Source organism: Puma concolor, chromosome E1 (genome assembly GCF_028749965.1).
Source record: "Puma concolor isolate L17-30 chromosome E1, mPumCon1.1.hap2, whole genome shotgun sequence".
In the NCBI taxonomy this organism is placed as follows: Eukaryota; Metazoa; Chordata; class Mammalia; order Carnivora; family Felidae; genus Puma; species Puma concolor.
Window position 1 is genome coordinate 43,859,820 of NC_141680.1, and position 27,672 is coordinate 43,887,491.

The following is a 27,672-nucleotide window of genomic DNA, read 5'->3' on the forward strand; positions in this document are numbered from 1 at the left end:
GATCCCAGGTCTGCCACTTTATTAAATTCTATGACCTTGAGAAAATTACTAAACCTGACCCTGTATCTTTATTTCTTCTGTATTATCACTTACTGATGATCCAACGATCTTTTGAGGTAGGAATCAACATCTTCCTTTTACAGATGAAGAAACTGAAGTCTTAGACTAAACTTGGCCAGGGTCGCACAACCAAAAAGAATTCGGTCTACCTGTTCCCCAAGATGGTTCTATTTGATGCTCTACTGTATTAGATAATACCTTCTAGAGTCGTTAGGTTAAGTGAGATAATGTGTACAAATGAATGGCATGTAGTAGGTCTTTAATAAATGATCCTCCATGATCACCCATCACCCTTGGAACTCAAGATGCTTCCCCATCTCCCTTCTTGCCCTCTCTAGAAAGCCAGGCAAAGGGCAGGAATTACAAAGATGGCCTTGGGGCAGGAGTTTTGCCCCTCCCCCTACTAGTGTCCATTCTGATCTGTGACAGTTTTAACACTGTTAAGTGTATTTTCCAGCCCTGTCATGACCAGTTTCCATCCCTAACCCACCTACCTGCCCACATCCCACCCCCACCACCCCCATAGAAATTCTGGAGCCTCATATATGAGTAACAATAGGTTGAACTTTCTCTAGGTGGAGGCAAAGACCAGCCCTGGCACTACTTAACTTGAACACAGTTCGAAAGTGTTTCCTCGCCCTTCAAGAGACATCAACTTCCTGACGTTGGGCATATATTAGTCCAATCATTTAATAGGAATAAATATACTGATGCCTCTTAGTTGTGGTATTTCGGAGAACTTTCAACTCTGACCCCCACAAGTCACATGTAACTGCCGCTCCACTTTTTATATGGCATTGTGATCATAGTTTTCACATATATGACTGCCAGGTACTGTTAGGGAAAGCTTCCTGGAGAAAGTGAAAAAATCTGAGACCTGAAGGACATGCAAGATCTCTAAAAGGAGACAGAGCCTGTGGATTTCAAGGAACATAAAGTAGCTCAGAAATATTATGAAATGGAGTTGTGGGGGTAGGCTGGTAAAGGTTGTCTGGCTAGAACCTGGGCAAACTTTCAAAGACCTAGAAAATGTAGGCTTTCTCCTTGGGACAAATGAAAAACAGCAAGGGAGTGAAGTGACGTTTATATCCAGCTTCCGTTCCCCACACCTTTTCAATTAGTGAAATTAATTTCTCCCCAAGAAGAACCATATTTACATTCTCATTTTCATTCACCCAGCAGAAAACTCTCCAAGAACAAAGTTGCTTGAGGTGGGAAGGAACTGGGGAGCCACTCAACAGTCTCCTCCCACCCCAACTCTGCCTCTAGACAGGACCTCACCTAGAATAGGTGAGGATTCTATTTCGTGTGTGTTCCCAGAGAGGATTATTCCAGATTTTGCCGTGGGTGTGTGCCCTTCCTCTTCCCATACCAACCCAGCTACTACCTCATGGTTTACCTGCCCAGCGGGGTTTTGGAAGGCAAGGAGGGAGGTAAGGCAAGCTTAGAAGTGGAAGTGAGACTTGGACTGCTTGCTATGTGTAAGAATTCGCAAGCGTTTAGGTTAGACGCCTCAGAATCAAGAGGCTTATCTGTCAGCTTCCAAATCAATAGCGGACGAATTCGGGCGGGAGATTCTTGGGCTGGGGGAGAAAGGCAAGGGCCGATTAACGGTGTCTGAAAATGTAGAGCCCCGCTTCAGCGCCGACCGGAGATGCCTGGCTCCTCGGAGGAGTCTCCGTAGCACTCTCTCCAAGAAATCTCAGAGTATCTTTGGAGGGCAGCGATACTGGAGAAAAGAGGTCTGGTCTGGAAGGAATCCTGACCTTGGAGATTACACATCCATCTTCGCAGCAGCAAAGCAAGAACCCTGGGCACGTCGCCCACCCGCAGGTTAGTCCTTCCCTTGACCCGGAACAGCAGCGGGAGCCGACTCTGCGCCCAATGCCCACGTGCCGGCAACAGCAGCCACGTGGGGCTTTGCGGAAACGCCTTCGCAAAGATTTGTCCCCTGCGCTGCCCAGTAGAAAGGAAGACCCGGGTGGAACACTAGAGGAAACGGTACCGGCTAGAGGCCGGGCTCGCGCGAGTCAGGGACTACCGGGGGAGGCGGGGGGGCGGGGGGACGGGGGAGGGGCGGAGCTTGTGCCGGTCGCTGGCAGGGGGCGGGGCCTAGGGCTCCGAAAGGTGGGCTTTTGGACGGCAGCGGGGAGAGCAGCATCCTCGTCTCCGAGGCGTCTCCGACGCGTCTCCGACACTCCTCGGCTTCCACCATAGAGCAAACCCCCGCCCGGCCGGTCCCTCGGTCGCCATGGAGTCCACGCTGGGCGCGGGCATCGCAATGGCCGAGGCGCTGCAGAACCAGCTGCCTTGGCTGGAAAACGTGTGGCTCTGGGTCACCTTTCTGGGCGATCCCAAGAGCCTCTTTCTGTTCTACTTCCCCGCGGCCTACTACGCCTCCCGCCGCGTGGGCATCGCAGTGCTCTGGATCAGCCTCATCACCGAGTGGCTCAACCTCGTCTTCAAGTGGTGAGACACCGAAGCCCTCGGCGTCCTGGTCCCCCACCCCCAAAGGCCCTGAGTCCTGGGCAAGCCCTGATCTCCCTTAGCAGGTGCCTCAAAGGCTCGGACCTCCCCCACCACCCCGCCCCACTGAACCCATGGCCTTAAGATCTCTTCACCCCTACCCCCGGGTCCCTGACTTTTTCCTTTGAGCATCTTCATGCATTTTGGACTCAGACCTAAGAGTCCCCATCTTCTCATGAGACCAGTGTTTCTCAAACGGGCCTGATGGGAGAAATCACCTAAGGGGTGCAATGCAATATTTAAAACGCAAATACCTCATCCCACCGCAGACATACTGACTTAGAAATTTAAGGGAAGGGGTTGGGAATCTGTATTTTAAGAAGCATCTGTGGTGACTTAAGTAGCAAAAGGTCCTGCTTGTCAGCTCACTCTTTCATTCATCTATTCATTCATTTGACATAGTTGTTAAGAAGCATGCTTTGTGCCAGGCTTTACACTAGCAGCTAAGGGCAGAGGGCTCAAAATTTAAGGTATGTTTCCCCAGACCATGACCAGCAGCATAGGAAGCACTTTGAAAACTTGCGAGAAATGCAAGATCTCAGGCCCCAGGCCAGAGCTTCTGAATCAGAATCTGCATTTTAACACGGATCTCAGGTGATTGCAGTGCATAGTAAGACTTGAAAAGCACTGCCTTCCAGGGAACACTTTTCTTCCTTCTCTCCTTCATTCACTGGTAGCCTTCACACAGACTTAGAAGCCAGGAATCCCAGGCAAGTGGGTGGGGCCCCCAGGCCTTATCTCTTTGTGCCACCAGGTCTCTCTTGGGTGCAGCGGGAGCTGTGCCTCCCCTCACCTCAACCTCTGCTGCCTGGGGGAGGGAAGGGAGTTCATAGGAGACACTTGAATGGGCTGGAATGACTTTGCTGAAAAACAAAATAGGAATTACCTTCCCTCCCACTCTTCCCTGCAAAGGCTTCATTCCTCCTGAAAATGGAAAAACAGCTGTCTACTCATTTCCTTCTTGCCTGATTGCCCTTTGCTTTGTGCTCTCTCCCCGCTCAGAGTCCGTATAAGCCTCCCCCTCTACTGTTCCCGACAGGACAGACCACTCCCTTGGGTAGACATTCTCAATGCCCCCCCCCCCCCAACAAGTGACAAAGCTCCTATTCATTTCCTAAGTGTGTTTTGAGCACCTGGCGTGCGAACCTAGTGGTGAGGAGAGGCAGGTGCCTTTTGTCTCCCTCCCCAGCAGCATCTTTCTGCTCCCCTGCCTTTCCTCTTTCTGGCCACAGCAGCCTCGCCTCTTCAGCATGTGGTTTCCCAGGGTCCAGTGAAGTCACCAGCCAGGGGACTTTGAGCTTTTTGTCCTCTTCATTCTTTCTCAGCCTCCTCTGTCCATTTCCCACTCCCGTTCTCAAACAAGAGAGTCTCACCCAAGGAGTTCACGTGTGGGTAATTCAGACTGGAGTTTGGGAACTGGAGGGAGGAAGATTCAGGAGGGTCAGTGGGGAGTCTGGGAGCAACAGAAAGAGTCAAGTCCTGGGCTCTCTAGGAAGAGCAGAGCTGGCCCTGCAGTGGGAGGAGTAAGGGCGGGACTAGTGAGCATTTCAGAGTGTGCATGTGCATACGCGCGCGCGCACACACACACACACACACACACAATCTCTTTCCTCCTTATCACTTCTTTAAAAATAGCATGTGTTCTTCTGTTCCAAGGTGAAAACTCATGGCAAGGTAATGCACAGACTTGGACTCCCTTTCCCACTCCACCCTGCAGGCCCTCCAGAGTACTCCCGGGGATCCTTCCGCTCCCGCCTGTTCCCCTGGCTGCGTGCGCATATAATGTCATCTTCTGTCTGTTCTCTTCTAGGCTTCTGTTTGGAGACAGGCCCTTTTGGTGGGTCCATGAGTCTGGCTACTACAGCCAGGCCCCAGCCCAGGTCCACCAGTTCCCTGCTTCTTGTGAAACTGGTCCAGGTGGGAAGCCCCAAATCTCCCTGTCCCAGTGTGGTTAGTGTTCAGTGAGTGTTTCAGAGTACTTTTCAGCCAGGGTGGCCTAACCAGAGGCCCAGCCTCTCAGTTACTGACCCAGAGAACTAAGAAACCCCAGGAAGAATGATTTGAATTCCAGAGGAGGGCACCCATGCTCGAGTGCCTGCTGCCCACCTTGTTTAGAGTAGATCCGAGAGACAAAGCAGAAGCCTGAGAGCAGTGGCCTTAGGCAGGGGTGAAGAAGGCTTCAGGGCAGAGAGAGCCATGGACCAATGCAGGGGGTGGGCAGCGGGGTTCAGCTATTGCCAGGGGCTCCTGGGTTCCACTCTCATCCTCTCACCTCAATCTTCTGGATCCTCCGGCAGGCAGCCCTTCTGGACATTGCATGATCACAGGAGCAGCACTCTGGCCCATAATGACGGCCATCTCTTCCCAGGTGGCCACTCGGGCCCACAGGTACACGTTGGCATTGCCTACCAAGGAGGACAGGGGTGATGGTGCCCTGGACCCAAAAAACGCAGCAGCAGGGCAGCCTGGGAGCTGGAGGTCTGGGGAGCCTGGGGGCATTTGGTCAAACCATGAAGTGCTTGGGTGCTGAGGGAAGCTAAGCTGTGTGTGGACACCCCCTGAACCATTTGCTTTTCTTCTTTGTAGCCGCTGGGTGAGGGTGATACCTAGTCTGGCTTACTGCACCTTCCTACTGGCGGTCGGCCTGTCCCGGGTCTTCCTCTTAGCACATTTCCCCCACCAGGTGCTGGCTGGCCTAATAACTGGTGAGCAACTGGGGCAACATGGTGGGCCTACGGGGTGCCACTGGCAGTGGGAGGACCCGTATAGGATCCTCCCATCGTATAGCTGACCCCAAGGCCCTTTTTTTTTATACCTGTCTATTCTGCCGAGCTGCCCTTCAGCTCAGGGGGCTCATATCCCCCAAACTCCCTGAAGCTGCTGTCACCTTACTTCCCTAGGTGCTGCGCTGGGCTGGCTGATGGCCCCCCGGGTACCCATGGAGCGGGAGCTAAGCTTCTATGGATTGACCTCACTGGCCCTCTTGCTGGGTGCCAGCCTCATCTATTGGACCCTTTTTACACTGGGCCTGGATCTTTCTTGGTAAGTCCTGCTTTGAAGTTTGGGCAGGCCGGAGCCCGTTCTGCCTCACCCGTACCCAGCCCGGTGGGTCCCTGGTTTGTTGTAGCCAAAAAGGAACATGTGACCTGTTCACACAGACTCTCCTGGGGTCACAGCACAACATGGGGGTAGACTCCAAAGGGGCTGAGAGCCATTGGCCCTCTAGGTTCCAGAGGGGGGAGGTCTCTCCTGCAAAGACCCCCTCCTCCCCACAGGTCCATCAGTCTGGCCTCCAAGTGGTGTGAGCGGCCTGAGTGGGTGCACTTGGATAGCCGGCCCTTTGCCTCCCTGAGCCGTGACTCAGGGGCCGCCCTGGGTCTGGGCATTGCCCTGCACTCTCCCTGCTATGCCCAGGTACGGCGAGCATACCTGGGACATGGCCAGAAGATAGTCTGTCTTGTGCTGGCCGTGGGGCTGCTGGGCCCCCTGGACTGGCTGGGCTACCCACCTCAGATCAGCCTTTTCTATATCTTCAATTTCCTCAAGTACACCCTCTGGCCATGCCTCGTCCTGGCCCTTGTGCCCTGGGTGGTGCACACGTTCAGTGCCCAGGAAATACCACCCATCCGCTCTTCCTGACTTCAAGTGCCTCCTATTGCCACTTGCCCCGCCCCCCCCAAAGCCAACACTCCGTGATCTGTGACCTCCCTCCCCACTCCAGGAGGCAGCCCCATCCCCTTCCAGCTCCCACAGGCCCTGGTCATCCTCAGTCTCCCACTTCTCCAGCGTCTGGTCTTCACCCCAAAGGGCCTTCTTTCTCCCAAAAATGCTGGTCCTTTTGCCTTCCCCTGAGTCCCCGGAGAGCTAAGGCAACATCAAGACCAGTGGGGTCCTGTAACACTGTGAGGGGTTCACAGAGGCCCCAATAAAAGCCCTTGAATACATCTGGATTTCTTTTTTGCCTATGCGCACATTTCTGTTGAACTTGCCTGTGTGTGTGCAAGTGAGACCCTTGCCAGGCCACCTGTTGTACACTCCCCCTCCCCCCACAACGCTTGTTTCCAGAGACCCTCGGCCTGGGCCCAGCATCATTGGCTAGGCCACAAGAGAGGTCCCATGAGATGCTATGGCTACATTCAGTGACACCTTGTCTTTAATCTACAGGACAGAGACTCCACTCCCTCCCACCTTAGCCTCCTGTTTCCTAAATTGGCCAGTCCAGGGGCTGGAGAAAAGAAGAGCCGTTTTTTTGGCCAGGGTGGGGAATGGGAACCTCTACTCCATTTGGAAGCCCAGAGAAGAGAGACATCAGCCCCAGAAGGCACTGCCAGAAACAAGTTTATTTACATAAGGACACACAGTTTAACAGATTACAAAATACTTAACTGAAATCCATATCCAGGGAGACAAAGCAAGGAGTGGGTTTACATGAGAACCAGACCAGCCATGGGAGAGAGAAGGGCCTGGAGCTGGGGCTCGGCACGGAGAGGCCTGGTACACTGGGCCTAGCCCCATCCACATCCCCCAGGAGGATCTAGAATACACTAACAACACACAGGACACAAGCACACAACGAACCAGTGGTGGTGGGGCTCCTGCCCCTCCCCTGGCTCCCTCAACCCTACTCAGGCCCCCGTTAGGATAATATGTAAACAGATGGGGCGGGGGGGCCCTCGGGATGGGGCAGAAAAGAAGTGTATGTGGTGTTGACAGGAGGACCGAGGAAGACGCAGTCCCCTAGGAGCCACTTCCCATCTTTGGTTTCCTACAGGCTAGACGGCATTCCCTAGGCCTTGCGGGCCCCCAGCCCCTCCTGGTCTTAGCTCCCTTGGGCTAGTGGCCAGGAGAGGCAGCCCAGGAGGAAGGGAAGCTACGGGTGAGGGCAGACTCCTGGGTTCTGCCCCTGCCCCCTTCTAGAAACCCCATTCTCACCATCCCCAGGCTTCAACGTAAAAGGCCCCAGAAGGGAGGTGGGCCAGTGACCACTGGATAGCTGGGGAAATCTGGTCCTGAACAGCAAGGGGGCTCTCACCAGCCTGGAGGCTCCACCACCCCCGGCCCTTGCAGGGACCACCTGCCCGTCCCCAGGCTGTGCCAGCAGAGGGGCAGGGAAGCCCACAGAGTAAGGCTGAGAGCAAGCCTGGTTCTAAGACTCCTCCTGGTCCCTCCGAACCCAGGAGTCCAGCCCCATCCCTCCCCACACACTTTGACCCTCTCCAACCCCTGGGAAGGGCAAAGAGGTCCTGAGGAGTATGAGGCCAGACAGCCCTGCCCACAGACCACAGGCCCACATCCTAGGGCACAAGTCTTCCCCCGGTGCTGAGGCCAGGAGAAAGGAGGAGGAGAAGGGGTCTATGCAGAGATGGTGAGGACAACAAAGAGGGAAAAGGGTGGGGAATCACGGGGTGGGAGCCCACCTCCCCTCCACTCTGTATCTTAGACTATAGAGCAACCTTCCGGATCTTCCCCTGAGGTTGGAGAGGGGAGGAGGGTGAAATTAAGGCATTTCCCCCAGTTAGCTGAAGCCAAGGCACCAAACTTACTGTTCCCTCCTCACTTAGCGAGACTCCAAAACTAGAAGGTACTATCTGGGCCCCACACCCACTTTAAGCCGGCCCAGTCTCCAAGGTGGAAAAGGACAGAATGCAGAGAAGCGGGTACGGGACACAGCATGGAGGTGAGGCTGGAAAGGGTACCCCCGTACCTTTCAGGGGGAGCAAACTTCTAGAGTGGAGACGTGGGTCTTGCTGGGGGGAGTTGGGCAGGAGGCCTGAGGCGGCTTAGAGGAGCGGGGGGGGTGGGGGGGGCGAGGCTGAGAGACCCACACAGCACACGTTGTTGAATGTGTGACTTTTTGTTTTTAATAGAAAAAATAAACAAAATCACAATGATGAAGCCCAGAGGGACGGGGGCCAGGGTGTCACAGGGCAGGCTCCTGTTCCATGGGCTCCTCTGCCGGCCTGTGGGAACAAGCACAGGGAGGGGCATTGAGGTGGGGGCACCGGCTTGGGTGAGGGCAGAGGTCAGGAGGAACCTTACCTGGGGCTGTGCTCCCGGGCTGCAGCAGCCTGGGCCTGCTCGGCCCCCACCGACAGCAAGGCCATGGCGCTCACAGTCTCAGCCTCCTCCGTCTCCCCTGCCTGGGCCTCCCGCAGGGAACGGCCTAGACCAGCAGCGAACCTCTGTACGCAGCTCCAGTGTTTGCCTGTGGACGAGGGGTAGACGGGGATCAGGGAGGACAGAAAGCATACTACATCCCCAGCCCTGGCAGGCCCACAAGCTTCTGCCCCTTTGGCAAGCCGAGGTCTGAGCCTCTCTGCCTTGTCCCCACGCACTCTGGATCTCGATGACTTTCTCTAGCGTGGCCACTGCGTTGATGTTGGGCTTTTGTTGCAAGACTGCCTCGTCCAAGGGCTGCAGCTGGCAGGGGAAAGAAGAGAAGGCGTACGGCTTATGGTGGCGGTGCCTGGCCCTCTGAGCACCCCATTCAGCCCCAACCATCTCCCGTGACAAGGGTAAACAGCAGAAAGGAACCCTGAGGAACCCAGGAGGAACCCTGAGTCAGAAAGCCCTCCCTAGCCACCGGGTGTCTTTGGAACCCAGGAAAACCTTCCCAAGGGCGCTCAGTGCTGCTTAATCAGGAAAGGGGCCCTCCCTTACTGGCCTCTCCCTGGGCCCTCACCCCCTGGCTTACTAGTCCACTTCCCCCGGTGCCTCCCTGCATCCCTTACCTCCACGCTGAGCAGGGCTGAGACACAGGCCTCAGAGGCATCACAGATGGCGGTCAAGTCGTGGCCTCCCTCCAGGGCCAGCACCACCCGGCCCCCTGCCAGCGTCATCAGCTGCCTGGTTAAGTGGCCAAAACCTTTAGGGATGGGCGAAGTGAGGAAACCAAAATGGTTTGGAAAAAAAAAAATTCAAGAGAAGATAAGAAAGGAAAGAAAAAGCAACGTGAGAGGCGGAACAAACAGTACAAAATACAATAGTAGATTTAAACCCAGATATATATCCACGATAAAATTCAATGTCAACGGACTAAATGCTCCGTTAAAGGCAAAAGAGAACAGGGGAGCCTGACTGGCTCAGTCGGTGGAGCATGCGGCTCTTGATCTCAGGGTCGTGAGTTTGAGACCCACATTGGGTGTAGAGATTGCTTAAATAAATAAACTTTTTAAAAATCTTAATAAATAAATAAAGACAAAACAGAACGAGTGGGCTAAAAGAAATTCCATTTATGTCATAAGGAGCACCACCGAAACATAGGGATCAACAAGTCCCACCCCTGTGACTCTGGGAGGAGATCTACCCTCTGTTACCCCACACCCACATGCCTGCCCTCCGCCCCAAGGCCAAGGCTAGCAGAGGGAGTGGGAAGCCCCTGCCAAGACGATTCCACGTCTTGGACCTGCCCCTCCGCTTTCCTCCTCCCAACCTCCGCCAACGCCAGTCTATTCCTGCTCCACGCCCTCCCTCAATCCCCCAGCAGCTCACATCTGGCGGTGACAGAGTAGCCACCCAGTGGAGACAGGTGTCCCTCAACAGCATCAAACCCGGCAGAGACCAGGACCACGTCAGGTGAGAACTCGTGGGCAATGGGCATCACCACTGTCCTGCAAAGGGAGGGCCCAAGCTGACCCTGGCAGGTGGCTAGGCCAGGCCTCCCCTCACTCTGTGTTCCCCCCCACCCCCCGAGACAAGACCCCTCACCCACACCAACCTGAATGCCTTCTGCCCCTCCCATGGCAGGGCCCAGGGGGCTCCCACCCTGCCCTTGGCCCTTCTCAGTGCCCACCTGAAGGCTGTTAGGTACTCCACATCTCCGATGGGGGGATCCACACCTCCCGTCCATGCCACGTTCACATTGTACCCCACACCTGGCCCTCCGCCAACCTGGCAGCGTGGTGGGGAGGGGTTATTCTCACTGCCTGGGGATCCCAGACATCGGCCCCGCCCTCAGCCCTGATTCCAGCCCTTACTCCACTCACTGCTGCTCTTGGTGGAGGGACAGTTGGCCTGCGTGGTCCTCCCGCTAGAAGCCCGGACTCCCTGGATATCAGCACCACCACAGGCCTCCCTGGCTCCCTGCTAGGTCCCATTCTGCTACCTCCCCAAGGGGCCCTATATTTGATTGAACCCAGGAACTGTACCTCTTCAGGAGCCCCAGAGCCTGGAAAGAAGTTCCCGTTGTCATAGCGATGCAGGGAGATGTAGAGCACAGACGGGTCATTGTAAAAGGCTTGTTGGGTGCCATTGCCGTGGTGAATGTCCTAGATGGCAGAGTCGTGGGAGTGTCAGGAAAAAGGCCCAGTCTCGGGCCCAATGGTCAAAATTCCACTTGCTCCCCACCTCCACCCTATGGTGAACTCTGGGGGTGCAAGGCAGCGTGTTCTGTCCGCAACAGTATCGCCCCACACTTCTCTACCCAGGGTCTGTGGGCCAGAACATGGCACGGTACAGAAGAGATACAAAGCCGTGGGACGAATACGGCGGGTCGCCCTGCACCATTGTCCTCAACAGCATGGAGGGAAACCTTAAGGCTAGTAAGGAACCGAAAGCAGATACACTCCGAAGGACCCAACTTACGTTGAGTTTTTAAGCCAAAGTTGGGCTTCAAAGAGTCCTCATCTTTGATGAGCACTGCTCCTGGCTACTTCCCAGTTATGGGGAGTGGAGGGTGCCTTTCCCTCTGCCGTGAGAGGCGGGGTTTGAGAAGTGGCGCCCAGGAGCAAGAGCAGAAGTGCTGGGGCCAAAAGGTCTCATCCGAAGCACAGTGCCAACATCCCAAACTCTGTGACTTTGGTCGGCTATTTCACCCAACAGCTCAGTGCCTCTCCATTTATAGAAATGCACATCCTAACTCCTACCACTCGATACGAACCACGAGCGGTACCGTGTGTCCTGGCACACAGCCAACCCCAGTCAAGAGTACCTCTAGCAACGGTGGCAACAGTCTACACTGTTCACAGTAGAAAATCTTGGTTGCTTGAGGCTACAAGGTCGGGGCCAAGGTGGACTGGGGCTCAGGCCACTTTTGAGTCTCTCTTAGCAAGGAGGGAGGCCCATGGGAATGGGAGGGCTGGGCTGATGCTCCAGCAGGAAGATACAAGGTAAGTCATCAGGCCCAGCAGCAGTGTGGGCACCTAAGGAATAGGTGGCAGTGTTGGGGGGGGGGTGCCTTCCTGAAGGCTGACCCTGGTCCCACCAGCCCCCTGCCTACCCAGTCCACGATGAGAACCTTGCCCACGTTCAGCTTCTGCTGTAGGAGTTTGGCTGTGATGGCTACAGAGTTGAAGAAGCAGAATCCCCTGGTGGGTGGGGGGAGAAAAGGATGGGGGAGGTCAGCTTTAGCAGATTGTTTGCTGCATGAGCAAAAGATACACATCAGCTCAGCTGAGAGGGAGAGGGGAAGGGAGGAGGGCAGCGGGTCTAGGGCAGGGCGGGTGTGGCACTCACATGGCTGTGGACTCCTCTGCGTGGTGTCCTGGGGGCCGGATGATGGCAAATCCATTCTGAAGAGGTGCAGACAGGAGGACGGGGACGACAGATAGACAGGCAAGGTGGCCACAGAAGGGGTGGACGCAGAGGAGAGAAACACAAACCAGGCAGGGAAGAGAACACAGGTCAAAAACATGTATCCCACGCACTAAGAACACAGCCGCAGGCCACGTGGGCAAGTAGACACCACCTCTGATCTCAAGAGACCCACGAGAGCATCAGATATTAGTGCCTCTTTGCCAGTCCCTCTTTACCACTCACCCCCCCGGCCGGCCCGGGAGCCATCACCTCTCCCCCACTCTGGCACCTGAGAGTTAAGGTTGCCTGCTTGCTCAGGGGAAAGCCAAGGCTGCCCCCGTCCTCTACCCGAGGATGCAGGACCAGGCCACGTGATGCCGAGGCCCCAGGCACACACTCACCTTGAGCTCTCCTGCTGCCACCTTGAAAGCCAGCTCTACCAGGCAGCCCACTGCCATGCGCACAGCACTGGAGGAGTGCATCTCGTTCCACACAGTGTCACTGTCCACCTGCGGGGGCAGGAGAGCAGGCTTCAGCGTGCCCCCTGCAGGGGGAGGGCAAGAATGGGGGTGGGCACCTGGACAGTGGGCCAGCGGCCATGCTGGGCGGGAAAGGGGGGTGGGGGGCAAGAGCTGGGAGTGCCGCCCATCCATCCCTACTGGCAGGTGCCCTACTCACCCCAATGCCCCCACAAGGCAGCATGGCATACATCTTCTGGCTGATGGGGCCTGCAAGGAAGAGGGACAAAGCTACTCTGGAAGTTGCCTCAAGTGCCAAGGCTACAGGCTGGGGCCTCCAGAGGGCAGTGAGCTCCAGCACCAAAAAAAGAAGGCCAGACCCAAGCACAGGACAGGCCTCTGCACCCCACGCCAGTTGGGAGAGGTCTGTCCCCTGTCCTCAGGCGGGAACACCTTACCTCTGGGGCAGACGGCAGGGAAAAAGGGGCATGGATCGATCAGGGAGACGAGCAAAGCCCTCCCCCATCACTAAGCCTGACCTGCCACCCTCCACCCTCCTGCAATGCACCCCACCCACACGGTGGTCTATGTGAATGGCGCCCCCTGGAGGTGTGCAATGTGGCGGCTGTGCCACCTCGGCCAAGGGTATGATCTGTGCCCACTGGGACCCAATTGTCTATGCTGACAGCTCCCTATCCCCCAGGGCAGCGCACACAGCCTGCCCCATGCCTGCTGGCTCACCAAGCAGCTTCTTGCTGTCAAGCTTCTGTCGGTTGAGGGGGCTGGTCCCATAGAGCAGGGTGTGGTATTCGGAGTGCACCGTCTGGATCTCGTCCAGTGTGGCTTTGCGACCCCGGATCCGCTGTACGGGGAGCGCAGAAGAGGCCAGTAAGGGGATGCACTGAAGGCCCAGCTCTCCCTGATGCCCAGACCCTCTCTCTGTCCTACCGCCCGGGACACATGAAGCTGCTTTCTGGCCTTAAGAGATCCAAAGGATTTTGAGAAACTACAGTAAGACCTTGTTTTGGGAACATACTTTGTTCCGGAAACATGCTTATAATCCAAAGCACTTGTATATCAGAGCGAATTTCAAGAACCATTGGCTCAGTGGTGATCATGTGACGTTCGGCGTCCCGTACCACTCGTATTGCAAGACATCGCTTGTTTATCAAGTTCAAATTGATTAGAGGCGTCTTGTGGAACACTCGCAGAACAAGTTCCTCACAATCCCAGGTTTTACTGTATGCCCTGGCCCCCCACATACCCCAGTCCGGGACCACCCCCGCTCGGCAAAATGCGCTATGAGGGATGGAACCGAGAGGTGGCTGAAGGGACTGACCCTGAGGTCAGGGGTTGAAAGAAAAATGAGGAAGACACAGAGAGAGGCCTCATGGACACAGAGACACAAAGGCCTTGGCTGGGTTTGGGGGGGCAGGGAGCTGGAAGAAGGAGAGGCTCCCTCACCTCACACTTGCTAAGCAGGCCTGTCTCCTGCAGCCGAGACCAGATGCTCTGGATCCGGCCGGCATGCTCAGGGTGCACGTGTGTGTTCCCGCACATGCACTGATGCTTCAGCATGAACGTGTCGTAGACCACACCTGGACCGGAGACATACCCATCAGCCAGCACCGCTCTGGGCCACGGCAGCCTAGCCACTGCCATCCCCGGCAGAGCTCACCAAGCTCTCCCCAGTCAGCCCTGGCCCCAGTACCTCCCCATGGCCACCCCGGCCCCACCCCAGCCGCCTTCCCACACACCGGCCCCTCTCCTCTCCTCCCGAGGTTCCTTTCTCCCATTACCGCCCATCAAAAGCCCCCCCACCGCTCCTCAAGCCTCAACCAGCCTGCCCCTGAATGTTTATGTATTTATTTGGAGAGAAGAGAGACAGAGGGAGAGAATCCCAAGCAGGCTCTGTGCGGTCAGCGCACAGTCTGATGCGGGGCTGGATCTCAGGTGAGATCATAGACCTGAGCTGAAATCAAGAGTCAGACGCTTAACTGACTGAGCCACCCAGGCGCCCCCCACCCCGGCCACTGGTTTTGATTTCTGCACATCATGCTCTCAACACTCTACTCCCTTCAGGGCACATCTACCTTTCCCCCTTCTGTCACAGCCCATGTGCTGTTCCCCCAGCCCCCCACACCCCACTGGTGAGGCAGGACCATCCCCAGGCAACTGTGCCCCCTCAGAGCCCAGCATAGGGCAGCTTCATGTGGGAAAGCTTTCTGGAATGGACTGAGGCCTCACTTTTGACCCCAGAGGGAGGAGGACAGGAAGCTAGAAGGGCAGGGACCAACTGAGACAGTGAGCTCTCTTCACCCAGGGCCCCAAGGGCTTATGCGGCCATGGTGCGAAAAACAGGTGGTCCCTCAGCAGGTCGCACGAGGCTAGACATGATGCACAGGCGCCCTGGCACACGGTGGAAGGACAGCTGGCGGGGGTGGGGCTCACCTGTGGTGAAGAGGTGCTTGGTGGGCTGGTCTGGGGGGCTCTTCATGCCCCCAGGGGCAGCAGGTGAGGACTGGGTGCGGCCCAGGGCCTGGTGGGGCACAGTGGCCAGGCTGAGGGGTGCCTGATACACCTGAAGGGGCTGCAGCTGCTGGGCATCTGAGAACACCTGGGCAGGAGGAGAGTGGGAGGGAGCGTGAGACGCAAGTGAGGGCAAATGTCCCGGGCCCCCCAAAGGGGCCCCTGTTCCAGTCCTTCTCTTCCAAACCTCCCCCTTCCCCCATCTCCTCCCACCAGGGACAGGAGGCACTCCAGCCTTCACCATCTCCACCTCCCAGGAGATAGGGGGGTGGGGGGAAGGGATGAGTCACGCCAGAGTAGCATTGAGGTAAGAGGCTGGGAGGGACGGGGGCGTGGGAGGGGGCAGGATGAGTCAGGCCCGGAGGGCTCGGCTGTGTCCGCAATGAATGGAGCGCGTTCTAGGTGCAGGGGGACTGTAGTAACAGCGGGGGTGTGTGTGTACACACGCGCATGCTCGCAGAGACCAACGCGCAACCGGCCCTACGCAAGCAGAAACGCAGATACACAGGCCATGTGCGCGCGCGCGCACACACACACACAAACAAGCAGCCTGTGGCAAGGGCAGACACAGACACAGGGAGGGGCTGGCAGACTGGGGCACAGATGGCTCTGAGACCAACACAAGCAGCGCCCCCTTCCATAGCCCCTTGTCTCTTTCCCACTCTGCTTTGGCTCTCTTCAGAAAGCCTGGGAAGCGCAGACCAGGGAGAAGGAAAGGCAAAGATGGGAAGGGGCTGCAGGGGACAGAGGGGTGGCGATCAAGGGCCGGGGTGGAGGGAGCACCTTCTTGTAACCAGCACTGGACTCCTCCGAGTCGGGCCCCTCCTCGGTGCCGCTCTCGCCCTCCTCGTCCTTGACCTGGATGCAGTCCTCCTCCTCCTCTTCCTCCTCCTCCTCCTCCTCCTCCTCTTCCTCCTCCTCCAGGTCTTCCTGCGTACTCTCACTCTCCGTGGAGCCTTCCCGGGGGATGGTCAGGGCCCCCTCCCCAAGCAAGGCCTCCTGCTGCTCAGTCAGCTCCTCCTCTGTCTCCTCGGGGTGGGTGGTGGGCTGCCGTGGCAGCTCCCCAGTCTTGGTGAGGATCTGGGAGCAGAGCAAAGGGACACGCCAGCTGGGAGGGGGAGCAACCAGGTGGCCCGTGGCCCAGGAGGGTCCGTCCTCCCCTTGCCTCTCCCTGGTAGCCGCCCTGCCCGTACAGAGCTTCCGCGTGAGGAAAGGTGGCAACTCGGAGCAGATACGGCGTGGGGAGTGGCCCCGGGCGTCAGCCCCGGCTCCCTGCCTGCCAGCCCGGTGCCGTCCGGTGTCCTGCCCCCAGCACAGCCCTGGCCATTCGCCTCCCCCAGCTCACCTTGCCCAGCTGCAGCTGCTGTTGCTTCTGTTTCTCCAGGAACTGCTGGTGCTGCTGCTGCATGACCAGCTGCTGCAGGGCCTGGGGGCTCTGGGGTAGCGGGGAGGACTGAGTGCGGCTCAAGGGCCGGTGCCGCGGGAGCTTGCCCACTGTCCGCATGCTGGTGGCCACACGTTCACCTGTCACCAGCGGGGACTGCCCGTGGAGTGGCACTGTGCAGTGGGGAAAGGCGAGTAACCATCACTGTCGGGGCTCCGGGCTGCCCCCCCCACCCCGAGGCTCTCCCCCTCCTGGAACACCACCACCGACATGATCAGGAGAAACCTTGGAGGGGCCTGGGGCACCCTGCCCCCAAACCTGAGCCCCCTTCTTCCTCCTCCCCACAATGCAACAGTTTTGTAGCTCAGAGCCACTGCCTCCTGCAAGCCATCCTGGATTCACCACTCTCTCTCTTTGATTCCCTTAGGACTACACATACGGTCTTAGGCCCTCAGTATGGCTGAACAAGGACTAGCTTTCCCCAACGGCCACGAGACCCCCTCTGATCATAGACAAGGATCCCATCAGGTGGAGAAGTCTGGGGGCCAGGATCACTTGTCTTTTAAGCAGAACCTCTTCTGATGCCACCAGCTGCTTATGGTCTGACTGCCCAAAGCCGTGCCATCCAATCCCACAGTTGCAGCCACATGCGACTCCTGAGCACTTAAAATGTGGCCTGAGTTGAGATGGGCTCTAAACATGAAATACACAACTGGATTTCCAAGACAGTATGAAGCACAAAGTAAATGGTCTCATAGGTAACCCTTTATATTGATTATATGTTGAAATGGTAATATTCCAGACCTAGCGAATTAAACATGTATCAAAGTTGGGGCACCCAGCTGGTTCAGTCGGAGGAGCGTGAGACTCTTGATCTCAGGGTTGTGAGTTCAAGCCCTTCGCTGGATGTGCAGAATAACTAAATAAATAAAATTTTAAAAATATATATGTGTACGTATATATATTAAAGTTAATTTCACCTGTTTCCTTTCACAATTTTTTTAAAGCTTTTATTTTTGGGGTGCCTCAGTCGGTTGAGGGTCTAACTCTTGATTTCAGCTCAGGTCATGATCCCAGGGTCATGGGATCAAGCCCCATGTCAGGCTCTACACTAAGCATGAAGCCTGCTTAAAGATTCTCTCTGATTCTCTCTCTCTTTCTCTCTCCCTCTGCCCCACTTGTGTGCTCTCTAAAATAAAAAAAAAAAAAATGAAAAATAAAAATGAAAAGATTCTGGGGCACCTGGATGGCTCAGTTGGTTAAGTGTCCAACTCCTGATTTTGGCTCAGGTCACGATTTCACGGTTCGGGAGATCAAGCCCTTCACTGGGCTCTGCACTGACAACATGGAGCCTGCTTGGGAGTCTCTCTCCCCCTCTCTCTCCTTCTCCCTCCCTTGCTCACGAGCTCACGTGCACACCTGTGCATGTGTGTGTGCTCTCTCGCTCTCAAAATAAACTTTAAAACAATGAAATGAAATGAAATGAAATTCAAATTAAAAAAAGATTTTAAGTAAGCTCTACACCCAACACGGGACTCAAACTTACAATCCCGAGATCAAGAGTCACATGCTCTGCTGATCGAGCCAGCCAGGCGCCCCTCTTTTTATATATATTTTTAACGCGGTTCTAGAAAACTTTAAGTTGCACATGTGGCTTGTGTTGTATTTCTACTGGACGGCACTGCTCTGGAACCTGAGCACATCGCAGCAATCGATGTCGTCGAGAACAGCACCTGGCAGGCTGGAGGTGCTCGATAATGTCCGAGCAACGCGATACAGAAGAAATCAACGATGCCATGGAGGGGAGCTGTGGTAGAGCTGAAGAGTGTCCCCGGCTACTCCCTGGTGGTTGCCTCGCACCCTTGGAGGAGGAGCCTGACACCCACTCCCTCGCACAGCTGCCGCCCCCACTCACCAGCGATGAGGGTGCTTTGCTGCCGAGCCTGCTCCAGCAGCAGCACGTGCTGCAGCAGGGAGGCATGCCCGTGGGGGCTGGTGTCACCCTCCAGCGCCACGCCCAGCAGGCAGCCGGGGATGGAGGATGTGCTCATGAACTTGCCCGTCAGCGCGCCACCCTGCCGCAGGGACTGGAGGGCCTGCCTCTCGGCCTCCTGCTGCGTTGACAGCTTCGGGGAGGCCTGGGGGAGGGAAAGAGAGACGGAAATGAAGGAGAGGCACATACCATCCCCAGTCCCGCCAACTTTGGATCGGCATCCCTCACCCACCCACCTCCCACCCCCCAACTCTGAGGAAGGCCATCTGATCTCCTTCGGGGCCTTGTGAGGACAAAAACCCCAGCTGGGGGCACCCAGGACCACAAACCTAGACACCAGAGGGAGGATGGGGCGTGTGCCTCATACTTACCGTGAGGTGCGAGTTGGTGACAGTGACTGTGGCCTGCAGCCCTAGGGAGATGTTGGGCAGAGAGGGAGACGTGTAGAGGCTGAACTGGTTGGGGGAGCTGTCCAGAGGGAGGGCCCGGTGCTGGGGGAGCATCTAGGGAGCAGTCGGGAGAGACAGGCATGAGAGCAGGCAAAGGGGGGGCCACCTGGGGCCGAGGGCTCTGAATGGTGCCTCGCTCCCCGCTCCCCACACCAAGCCCCACCTGGGCAGTACTGAGAGATCATAGTCCTTCAGAGGCCCATGGGACAAATCCCACTTAGAGGCAACAGGTCCCTCTAGCCTGTCCACATGGGCGGAGAGGTCCCTGCCGGGTACTCTCAGCAAGACAGACAGGAAGGAGCTGCCTTCCTTCTTCCAAGGGAAACAGAGCAGCTCTGGCCCGCCCGCCCAGCCCTCAGCAGGCCTGTACCTCAGTGGGGATGTTGGGGACTGAGCCAGTAAAGCCATTCTCAGCAATGGTGCTGTGGGAGCTGTTGGGAGAGCTGGGGCCGGAGCCTGGTGCGCTGTTACACACGGACGACACTATGGGAGAACTGGCTGTCACCTGGGCTTGCTCAGAGCCACCCCCCACTCCCAGGACCTCAGAACAGGAACAAAAGAGGAGCCCTTACCTCCAGGCCCAGCACCAGTGATCTCAACAGCTCTCTTCTTAAAGGTGCTAATGACTGTCCCATCCTTGCGACGCAGGAGGGGACTGCTTCTCCGCTCAGCCACCTTCTGCTTTAGCCTCGAACGCACTTTCAAGTTGGGTTCAGAGGCTAGGGAGAAGGTAGGCAGGGCTCAGATACAGCTACACGGATGCGCACACACCTGCAGCCTGGCCCCTTCACACTCCCACCCCTACGTCCAAGGAGCCATACTCTGGGAGGCCAGGTTGGGCACTGCTCACCTGTTTTGCGGAGGGGGAAGTCATCGCGGCTGTCATAGGGCCCAAGCAAAGGCAGTTTGTAGGAGGGAGGCGTCCCAGGGGGGCCACTCTGGGGAGGGGAACTCTGGTCCAAAGAAGCATGGTGGGCTCCCCTGGGGGGTGTGGGGTGGGGATGGAAACAGACCCAGGTTATTACCCAGCCAGCTGGGCCTGCCACCTAGTGGCAGTCACATTTAGGAAATACCCACTGCATGAAGGGACAGGAAGTGGATCTGGGAAGGGGAACAAGGAGGGAAGCCAGGGGTGGCAATCTCGTCTCCCGAGAGAGATCGCAGGGCCCGTATCTGGCTTCCGGCCAGGAGCCCCCTGCCATCCTGCAACCGGGCAGCCCCTGATGGGGGGGAGGAGGGGGACGCACCTCTGAGACCCATGCCCGCCCAGGGCCATTACCAGCATTTGGGATGCTGTGGGAGGGAATGGTTGAGGCCGCCTGGCGTGGGCTCCTTTGACTTCGACAAGAGGAATTCCTGGAGCCTCAGCTTCACCTCAGTGCTGGCGATGGCACCTGCAGGACAGGGCGCCACTGACCTGGGTGCTCAGGGCCAGGAGCCCACAGCTTGGGGGCGGGGGGTGGGGGGGGCGGCAGGAGCGGGAGGCCCCAGGCCTTACTCTCTTTGCTCTTCTCCTTGTTTCGCAGGATGAGCAGCTGCTGCTCCAGCCGCTGCTTCTCCAGCTCTTCCTGCCGCTGCTGCTCCCGCTGCCGCTGCTGCTCCAGCTCCTGCTGCCTCTTGGCCGCCAGCATCTCCTGCTGCTGCTGCAGAGGCACAGGGAGGGGGGCAGGGGGAAGGAGGGATGGGGTGAGCCAGGTCCGGGCGGGGGTCGGAGGTCTGGGCAGCCCCCCCGCGCCCCCCTCGCTCACCTTGAGGTGCTTCTGCAGCTGGACCTCATGCTGCCGCGTCAGGTGGTCGTGCTGTTTCTGGAACTCGGCGAACAGGAGCTGCTTCTGCAGCTGCTGCTGCTGCTTGAGTGCCAGGAGCTCCTGCTGCAGCTGCTGCTCCCTCAGTGAGGGGTCCACAGGGCCCGCCAGGGCACCCCGCAGCTCCGCGGGGCTGGGGCTGCCTCCACCCCCGCCCCCCATGGAGCTGGGCATGGCTCCCGGCAGCACCGGCTTCACCTCCACTGTAGGGAGAAGAGACAGGCGTCAGTGAGCCCGATCCTACCGCTACTAGGCCGCTGGGGGCCCAGAAAGCTCCCCGGCAGGCCCACTAGACCCAAGAGAATAGATGGCAGGCGGGGTGGGGGGTGGAGGCAGTCAAAGCCCTCTGCTCCACAGAATCAGTGTTCTTCCGTAATTGAGGTCCAAACCATGAACTTCAATAAGAAAATACGCAAAAGCGTGAAGCACGCCACCTGGAAGACTGTGAGTGCTCAACGCGTAATAAATTGTCTTCTATCGTTAACACCACTGGGCATCTTACATGAGTTACCTTCCTAACGAGAAAGCCGGGCTTTAGAAAGGTTCAAGTACAAGAACACCTGGGTGGCTCAGTCGGTTAGGTTAAGCGTCTGACCCTTGATTTCAGCTCAGATCGTGATCCCGCCGTTCGTGAGATCAAGCCCCGACTCGGGCTCCACGCTGAGTGTGGAACCTGCTTGGGATTCTCTCTCTGTCTCTGTCTCCCCACCCCCCAAAATAAATAAATAAACTTAAAAAGAGAAAGAAAATAAGTTGTTGTGGTTTTTAAATTTTTTTTTAATATTTGTTTATTTTTGAGAGAGAGAGAGACAGAGAGACACAGAGCATGAGCAGGGAAGGGTCAGAGAGAGAGGGAGACACAGAATCCGAAGCAGGCTCCAGGCTCGGAGCTGTCAGCACAGAGCCTGACGCGAAGCTCGAACTCACAAACTGTGAAATCGTGACCTGAGCCTAAGTTGGCCGCTCAACCAACTGAGCCACCCGGGTGCCCCGAAAGAAAAAAAGGTTTAAGTACGTGACCAAACACACACAGCCAGGTGATCAAAGAACCAGAATGTGAATCCAAACCCTATGCTTCTAACCACTATCCTTCCCATGCCTCCTCCCCACCTCTCAGCATCACACATTCCCTGCCAAGAAACCTAAAGAAACTGAAGCACAGAGGCTGGTTCTAGAACTGATGGGGCTGGCAGCCAGGGCCCTTGGGAAACCCAGGAGAAGCCTGTGGGGACCTCAGGACACCCGTACCCTCTCCCCTTTTCTCTGCCCCACACCCAGCTAGAGAAGATGGGGCCCAAGGGAGAGGCTGTAAGAATGGGGCGGGGGGGGGGTTGGAGCAGGAGGACTCAGGGAAAGGGGGTGCAGGGCTGCAACAAACCAGGGACAGGAGGGGGCTGGGAGTCAGACTCTGCTTCCTTTGCTGGATTATCTCCTTTCAACAGTTTTATTGTAATTACCCCGAAAATGCCGCTATATATAGAGTGAGCCAAACAGCAGCTGTGCTTGGGGGGAGGGGGAATGAGAGAATGGGCGGGCAGGCGCAGGGAGGAGGTGGGAGGAGGAGACAGGAAAGGAAAGGGAATCAGACAGGAAGAAGGGTAATGGCAAGGGGGGCGGAGGCTGGAGCTCAGGCAGAGATCTCAGAACTCTGGTCTCAGGGAGAACCCGCTGGGGAGGGGAAAGGGGTGGAGCGGTCTGCTGGGTCCCAAGACTTCGGGTCCAGGCCCCCATGTGGGCAATGGGCTGAGGGGGCCCCAGGGAGAGGCAAATGTTCCAATGGGCTTATGGGAAGCATGGGTCTCGACCTCTTGATCCCTGTACACTGTCCTCTGGTCACTGAATGTCACTCCCCACCACTGCCCCGTGGTTGCCAGGGCAACTGGGCAAACACCACACCAGCAGGGAGCCCCAAGCCCAACCCACACTCCACAGAGCCTCCAGCAGGAAGGGGAAGGCAGGCTACCCACTGCCTAGGAAGGAGGAAGTGAGAGAGGCAGGGCCGACCCACCTTGTTTCTTTTCCATTTCATTCTCCAAAGAAAGCCCTCACTTTTCTCACTCCAGCCCAGGGAGGCCACAGGGAGCTGGGAACACCTTCCTGTGGCAAGGAAGGGCCTGGAGAAGGAAGGACCCCAACATCTTGGTGGCTACCAGTGTCTCCTCCCCTCGTAAGCAGGGGTCTGCCCAGGCCCCCATCATCGATCCTCATCGGGAGTGGAGAGGGAGCTGGGAGAGGACTAAGGGCTGAGCTAAGAGAGGCTTCTAGACCCTGTGCAACTCATGGGCCTGGATCTCTCCAGGGAACCTATACCGAATGAGTGTCACCCAGGCAGGGGCAAAGCCTGCTGAAGGCTAAGGCCCTGCTACCACCCTTATGCCTGAATATGGCCCCTGGGACCCAGTGGAGGTGGGGATGGGACAGTAAAGCCTGAGCAGAGTATCTCGGTCCCCACCAGCCCCTTCTCCGCCCAGCACTGCCAGGCACATTCCTCTGCGGTTTGCCCGCCAGCCACACTGACGACTCTGTGGCCACGAGGCCAGAGCCACATGTGCAGGAGTGGCCAGATGTGGCCAGGAGGGTGGGGTTCCATACACAGACACACACACACTCGCTCACTTTCCCTCCCAACCCACGTCCTGCCCCAGCACCGGGAGGAAGCGCCCTCGGAAAGGCCCTGCAAAGGGCTTTTCTGGAGGTGGCCGACCCCACCCAGGGTGCAAAGCAGGGTGACAGCAAGGAATCAGCAGCCAGCCTCAGGTCTCCCCAGTGCTAGAAGTGCTCAACAAAGCCCCAAGCCGGCTGAGAGTTATCTATTCCTCAGTGAGGCTGGCTTGGCCCGTGGCACTCTGACCACTCAGCCAAGAGGAGGACAGGCTTCAACCTGCTGCTCCCGGCGGTGCTGGGGCTGCTGGGGCTGCAGGAGCCGGATGCCTGCCAGCCTGCCCGCCCAGGGAAGGGCAGGGGTCCAAGCACTCCTGGCTCCCAGCAGATAACCCTGCTAGGGATGGAACTACAGCCAGCAGTGCTGGCTTCCCTTGCAGGAGCCCTGCAGAGAGGGCACGGGCTCAGGCAAGGGGAATCTCCCACCAGGGCTCCCACGCAGCCGCCACCACAGCAGAGATGCTAGGCCCCAATGCAGTGGGAGCCACAGCCCCATTGGTATGCAGGTGGCAGGACGGCCAACGGGCTCCGGGAACAGCCTTGTTCCCATGCAAGCAGGAAGCACAGCCAACTAGAGAATGTTAACCTGCAGGTCCTGTGAGGGCCTCGACAAAATGCAGCACCCCAGGGCTCTGCCGGGTCATAACCTGGCTCCATCTATGATGGAAGGGGTGACGGCTGGGCAGCTGGAGTCAGGGAAAGGATGTGGGGGAGGCACAGAACCTCCTGGATGAAGTCTGCTGGGCACAAAACCTAGAGCCCGGCTGGCCTTGCACCCCCTAGAGGATTTGTGCCCTCTGCCAGCTTGGCATGAGCAGAGCACGTGGCAGTGGCTGCCATTAGAACCAAGCACCTGGCAGGAGAAATGGGTGTGTCAAGATAGGAGAAGGCTCTCGACCGCCTCCTGGTGGACCAAGAAAGTGGGAGGACGTTGGAAAGGGAAGAGAGGGGGGTGGGGTGGAATTTTCCCTAAGAGGAAAGGCTGGGAACTCTGGCTAGCAAAGAGCCCCCTGAAAGGCCAGGAGAGGGATCAGTTGGGAGGGCAAGGCCCTGGGTCCTTCCCCCAGCCCCCATGCCTCCTTCTGACAGAGAGCTGTAGAGAACAGAGTGGAAGCCAGACAGCCCACACAGTAATCTCTCCTACAGAGGGAAGCTAGAAGGGTCCGGGTCTACCCTGCTCCATACTCTACTCCTGAAGGACTCTGCCCCCTCTGCCTGGGAGTGGTGGCCTTAGGAAAAAGTGGCAATACCATCCTGTCCTCGGCCTTCTGCAAGACTGACTCACACTGCCTCCGTGGAGAAGCCCCAGCCCAGGTAGGTGAGTGGGCAGGGCTGCGTATTTCTAGCCATCAGAGTGGCCCCACGCATACCAGGCGCTGGCTCAGAAGGGGCCACCCTGCCTAGCTCACAGGCACACCTGGGCAGTGGCGAAATCTTAACGATGATACTTCTCTCCCATCCATCTGGGCCTCCCACCTCTCCGTGAACCCCAGCAGCCCAGTTGGGGCTCCCACGGCAGATGGTTCGGGCGGCGCAAGCAGAGATAGCCTGGCTCCTCCGGGGGAGATAGTACAGGTGCTGACGGGACAACTTCTGGGACGGCCACCAGCACAGCCTTAGACCAAAAGGAGCGTCCAGACAAAGAGGGACACTGCCCCCGAGCGGGCAGGAGCTCTGGGACAGGAGGGGCAGGTTTTCGCGGTACTTTGGGAACAAGGGTTCAAAACGAAAAACAAATCTGGTTGCTCCAGGGCACGGCCAAGCTGTCCTCCTGCTCTGAGCATACTGCAAGCCATGCCCCAGCTCCAAGCCCTCAAATGGAGAAATCACCAACTCCAGAATACCTGTCACCCAAACCCTGGCAGCGGAGAGATGGCACCTTTCATTCCCCCTGGAGAAGATGTAGATGGAAGGGGCCAGCACAGCGAGTGGACCCGTCCAACAGACCTAAAAAGCTTAACGCTGGGCTCTAAAAAGACCCTGCTCCCAGGAGCCACCAGCCACAGAAGGCTAGGGGAGAAGGAAGGGACCCAGGGTACACAGAGTGTGAGAGAGGGGCGCGCTGAGCTGTTTGGGACAAACAGGACCAAAAAAAAAAAAAAAAAATGAGGCCTCTGCAGATACACCCTGGATCTAAGGAGCTACCCTATCAAAAGTGGGGAGGGGCGCCTGGGTGGCGCAGTCGGTTAAGCGTCCGACTTCAGCCAGGTCACGATCTCGCGGTCCGTGAGTTCGAGCCCCGCGTCGGGCTCTGGGCTGATGGCTCAGAGCCTGGAGCCTGTTTCCGATTCTGTGTCTCCCTCTCTCTCTGCCCCTCCCCCGTTCATGCTCTGTCTCTCTCTGTCCCAAAAATAAATAAACGTTGGAAAAAAAAAAATTTAAAAAAACAAAAGAGGGGAAGGGGGGAAAAAGGCCTTTGAGATCATTTGTTTCGGCCCCCTCTTTTGCACAAACCTCTTAGGCCGCTGTGTAGAAGATTCCACCGGCTAAGTAGCAGGGAATCACACCCTCTGAACACTAGCCTAAACAGCCTGGCTCCAATGCAGGGCATCCCGGGCCCTCCACACCAGCCAGCCTGGATAACTGGCCCCACTGGAGAGCAACGTGCGGGCGGCACCTTCCACCAGCACCCTGTACCCTCAGGAGCTCCCTCTCCACTTGGGGCAGTCAGCAGCTTCCTTAAATGGCTAATGACCTCGTTCTGTCCCTCCGGAGAATGGGAAAAGGGGTTTGTCCTTTCCTCGGCCTTTGGGAAGGAGGCAGGGAACAGCCTTTCACACTCCTCCCCGTGATGCCGATGACTCCTCCCCACCGAGGACGGTTTCCCATGATCTATTTCTGTGCTCTTACGTGACTAGCGAGGCCAATTTAGGCTCAACAGGTTCTACCACAATTCAGACGGTATTTCCACATGTGCGAGCTGGGGAAGACTCTCACCTAGCAATCGTCACAGCTCCTCATGTAACGCAAGCAGACACATCACACAATGGTTAAGAGCCAGGGCTCTGGAGCAAGAGAATGCCAGGGTTCAAGTCAGGCTCCGCCACTTCCCAGGGCAAGGCACCGAGCACCTTCTCGGTGCTCCGTGCGGGCATCTGTGAAATGGGAGTAAGACTAGTACCTTCCTCCCAGAGCGCTTAGGCTCAGGGGAGGACACGCCGGGGAGCTTGGCGCTGTGCCAGGGAAGATCTCAGGAGATGCCAGTCAGGGCTGTTACTAATGGCTCCTGGTATCTGTTTCTATCCTCGACCCCTCTGGCAGTCTAGGTGAAGATTTCGGGACCACTTCTCAGAATGTTTCTAAAGTGCATGATACAAAATACTTAGCGCTACGCCAAGCTCAGACCTCCGCCAGAGCGAGGCCTCAGATCTCTCATTTCAGCCTGCTGCAAGGTCACTCTGTGGTCCTGTCCCGATCAAAGCCCTGCCTGTGGGGCACAACGTGAACTGGACCGGCCAGCGGCGAGAGATCCCAGCGCCAGAGAAGGAATCCTGGGAACGGCCTCCTCCCAACCACAGCACATCCAGGCTGTTTCTGCTGCTTTGCTACCTCCAAGAAGGGCCGCTCTGTCCTCTGCGGCTCAGCCCACGGCCGTGGCATCCCTCTGGTCCCTCAAAAGCATTGCTTAGCACAGAGGAGCAAAGGTTTTGATCCCTGCTCTGGGGGTCCCGACTCCAAGCAGTCAGAAAGCCTTCTCTGGTATCTAACCTCACTCCACTGCAGGCTCCAACTGTCTCCCCAGTACCATCCCACATCTTCCTGGGCCCCTCTTCTGGAAAGGCAGAAGCAACGTGCAATTGACTTCAGAGACTCTCAGAATATCAGTGCAGGAAGGGCTCGCAGATCAGCAACTCAACTTCCCAAAGTGACAGAGGACAGTGAGGCCACAGATCAAAGAGATCTGTCCAACATCATCTGGAAGGGAGGCAGGGGAGCTAAGGCTTAGCTCAGGTCTTCTGGCTCTCCATCTGCCTCCCACTAAAAAAGAAGAAAAAACAAACAAACAAACAAACAAACAAACAGGAGAAACCTTGAGGGCTGTTCCTGCACTTAATGAGAGATGGGGCGAGGAGCCAAACTTTGCATTAAGAATGCAGGGATCTAGACGTGGCACCCCGTTGGCCTCCAGAACACCAGAGTCCAGGAGCACCAGTGAGAACGGGGCTGAGTGGTTGGAACCCCCAGAAATCTTGAGGCAGACCGGGCCTCTGATGGACCTTAAGCCTAGGGGGTGCAGAGAGTCCTGGTGCAAGGCACGAGCATCTCTCACTGTGAAGAGAGAGTTACTCGCTCA

The 27,672-nt window shown here is 57.1% G+C and overlaps 2 protein-coding genes across 7 annotated transcripts in view; one reads left to right on the forward strand and one right to left on the reverse strand.

Annotated features, from left to right (window-relative positions):
- The first annotated feature begins 2,155 nt into the window (after positions 1-2,155).
- Positions 2,156-6,530, forward strand: G6PC3 (glucose-6-phosphatase catalytic subunit 3). The gene is made up of 6 exons (XM_025917622.2): positions 2,156-2,529; positions 4,397-4,503; positions 4,884-4,974; positions 5,173-5,291; positions 5,487-5,628; positions 5,862-6,530. The coding sequence occupies exons 1-6, from the start codon at positions 2,312-2,314 to the stop codon at positions 6,223-6,225; spliced, it is 1,041 nt and encodes a 346-aa protein (XP_025773407.1). The 5' UTR covers positions 2,156-2,311; the 3' UTR covers positions 6,226-6,530.
- Positions 6,531-6,908: 378 nt separating this feature from the next.
- The window catches only part of HDAC5 (histone deacetylase 5), a 38,534-nt gene continuing 17,770 nt past the window's right edge, over positions 6,909-27,672 (reverse strand). For 5 of the 6 annotated variants that reach the window (XM_086687473.1, XM_086687471.1, XM_086687470.1 and 2 more), the window contains 24 exons: positions 20,661-20,920; positions 20,411-20,555; positions 20,192-20,306; positions 19,763-19,893; positions 19,485-19,631; positions 19,283-19,395; positions 18,835-18,966; positions 18,386-18,608; positions 16,432-16,643; positions 15,870-16,166; positions 15,009-15,174; positions 14,022-14,155; positions 13,299-13,419; positions 12,778-12,827; positions 12,501-12,608; positions 12,040-12,095; positions 11,804-11,891; positions 10,734-10,853; positions 10,379-10,476; positions 10,078-10,196; positions 9,318-9,451; positions 8,922-9,006; positions 8,626-8,791; positions 6,909-8,546 (listed from right to left, as the gene is read on the reverse strand). In XM_086687473.1, the coding sequence (XP_086543599.1) occupies positions 8,507-8,546; positions 8,626-8,791; positions 8,922-9,006; positions 9,318-9,451; positions 10,078-10,196; positions 10,379-10,476; positions 10,734-10,853; positions 11,804-11,891; positions 12,040-12,095; positions 12,501-12,608; positions 12,778-12,827; positions 13,299-13,419; positions 14,022-14,155; positions 15,009-15,174; positions 15,870-16,166; positions 16,432-16,643; positions 18,386-18,608; positions 18,835-18,966; positions 19,283-19,395; positions 19,485-19,631; positions 19,763-19,893; positions 20,192-20,306; positions 20,411-20,555; positions 20,661-20,920 (3,260 nt within the window). In that variant the 3' untranslated portion in view covers positions 6,909-8,506. Of the gene's footprint in view, positions 8,547-8,625; positions 8,792-8,921; positions 9,007-9,317; positions 9,452-10,077; positions 10,197-10,378; positions 10,477-10,733; positions 10,854-11,803; positions 11,892-12,039; positions 12,096-12,500; positions 12,609-12,777; positions 12,828-13,298; positions 13,420-14,021; positions 14,156-15,008; positions 15,175-15,869; positions 16,167-16,431; positions 16,644-18,385; positions 18,609-18,834; positions 18,967-19,282; positions 19,396-19,484; positions 19,632-19,762; positions 19,894-20,191; positions 20,307-20,410; positions 20,921-27,672 lie in introns of all 6 variants that reach the window. The other variant, XM_086687469.1, reaches the window with a different exon arrangement.

What these genes read in the sequence shown, in the direction of transcription:
- G6PC3 (XM_025917622.2), top strand. Translation starts at nt 2,312, where the DNA reads ATGGAGTCCACGCTGGGCGCGGGCATCGCAATGGCCGAGGCGCTGCAG. An exon ending in CTCAACCTCGTCTTCAAGTG is followed by an intron (nt 2,530 to 4,396) that starts GTGAGACACCGA and finishes GTTCTCTTCTAG; the next exon opens with GCTTCTGTTTGGAGACAGGC. An exon ending in TTCTTGTGAAACTGGTCCAG is followed by an intron (nt 4,504 to 4,883) that starts GTGGGAAGCCCC and finishes ATCCTCCGGCAG; the next exon opens with GCAGCCCTTCTGGACATTGC.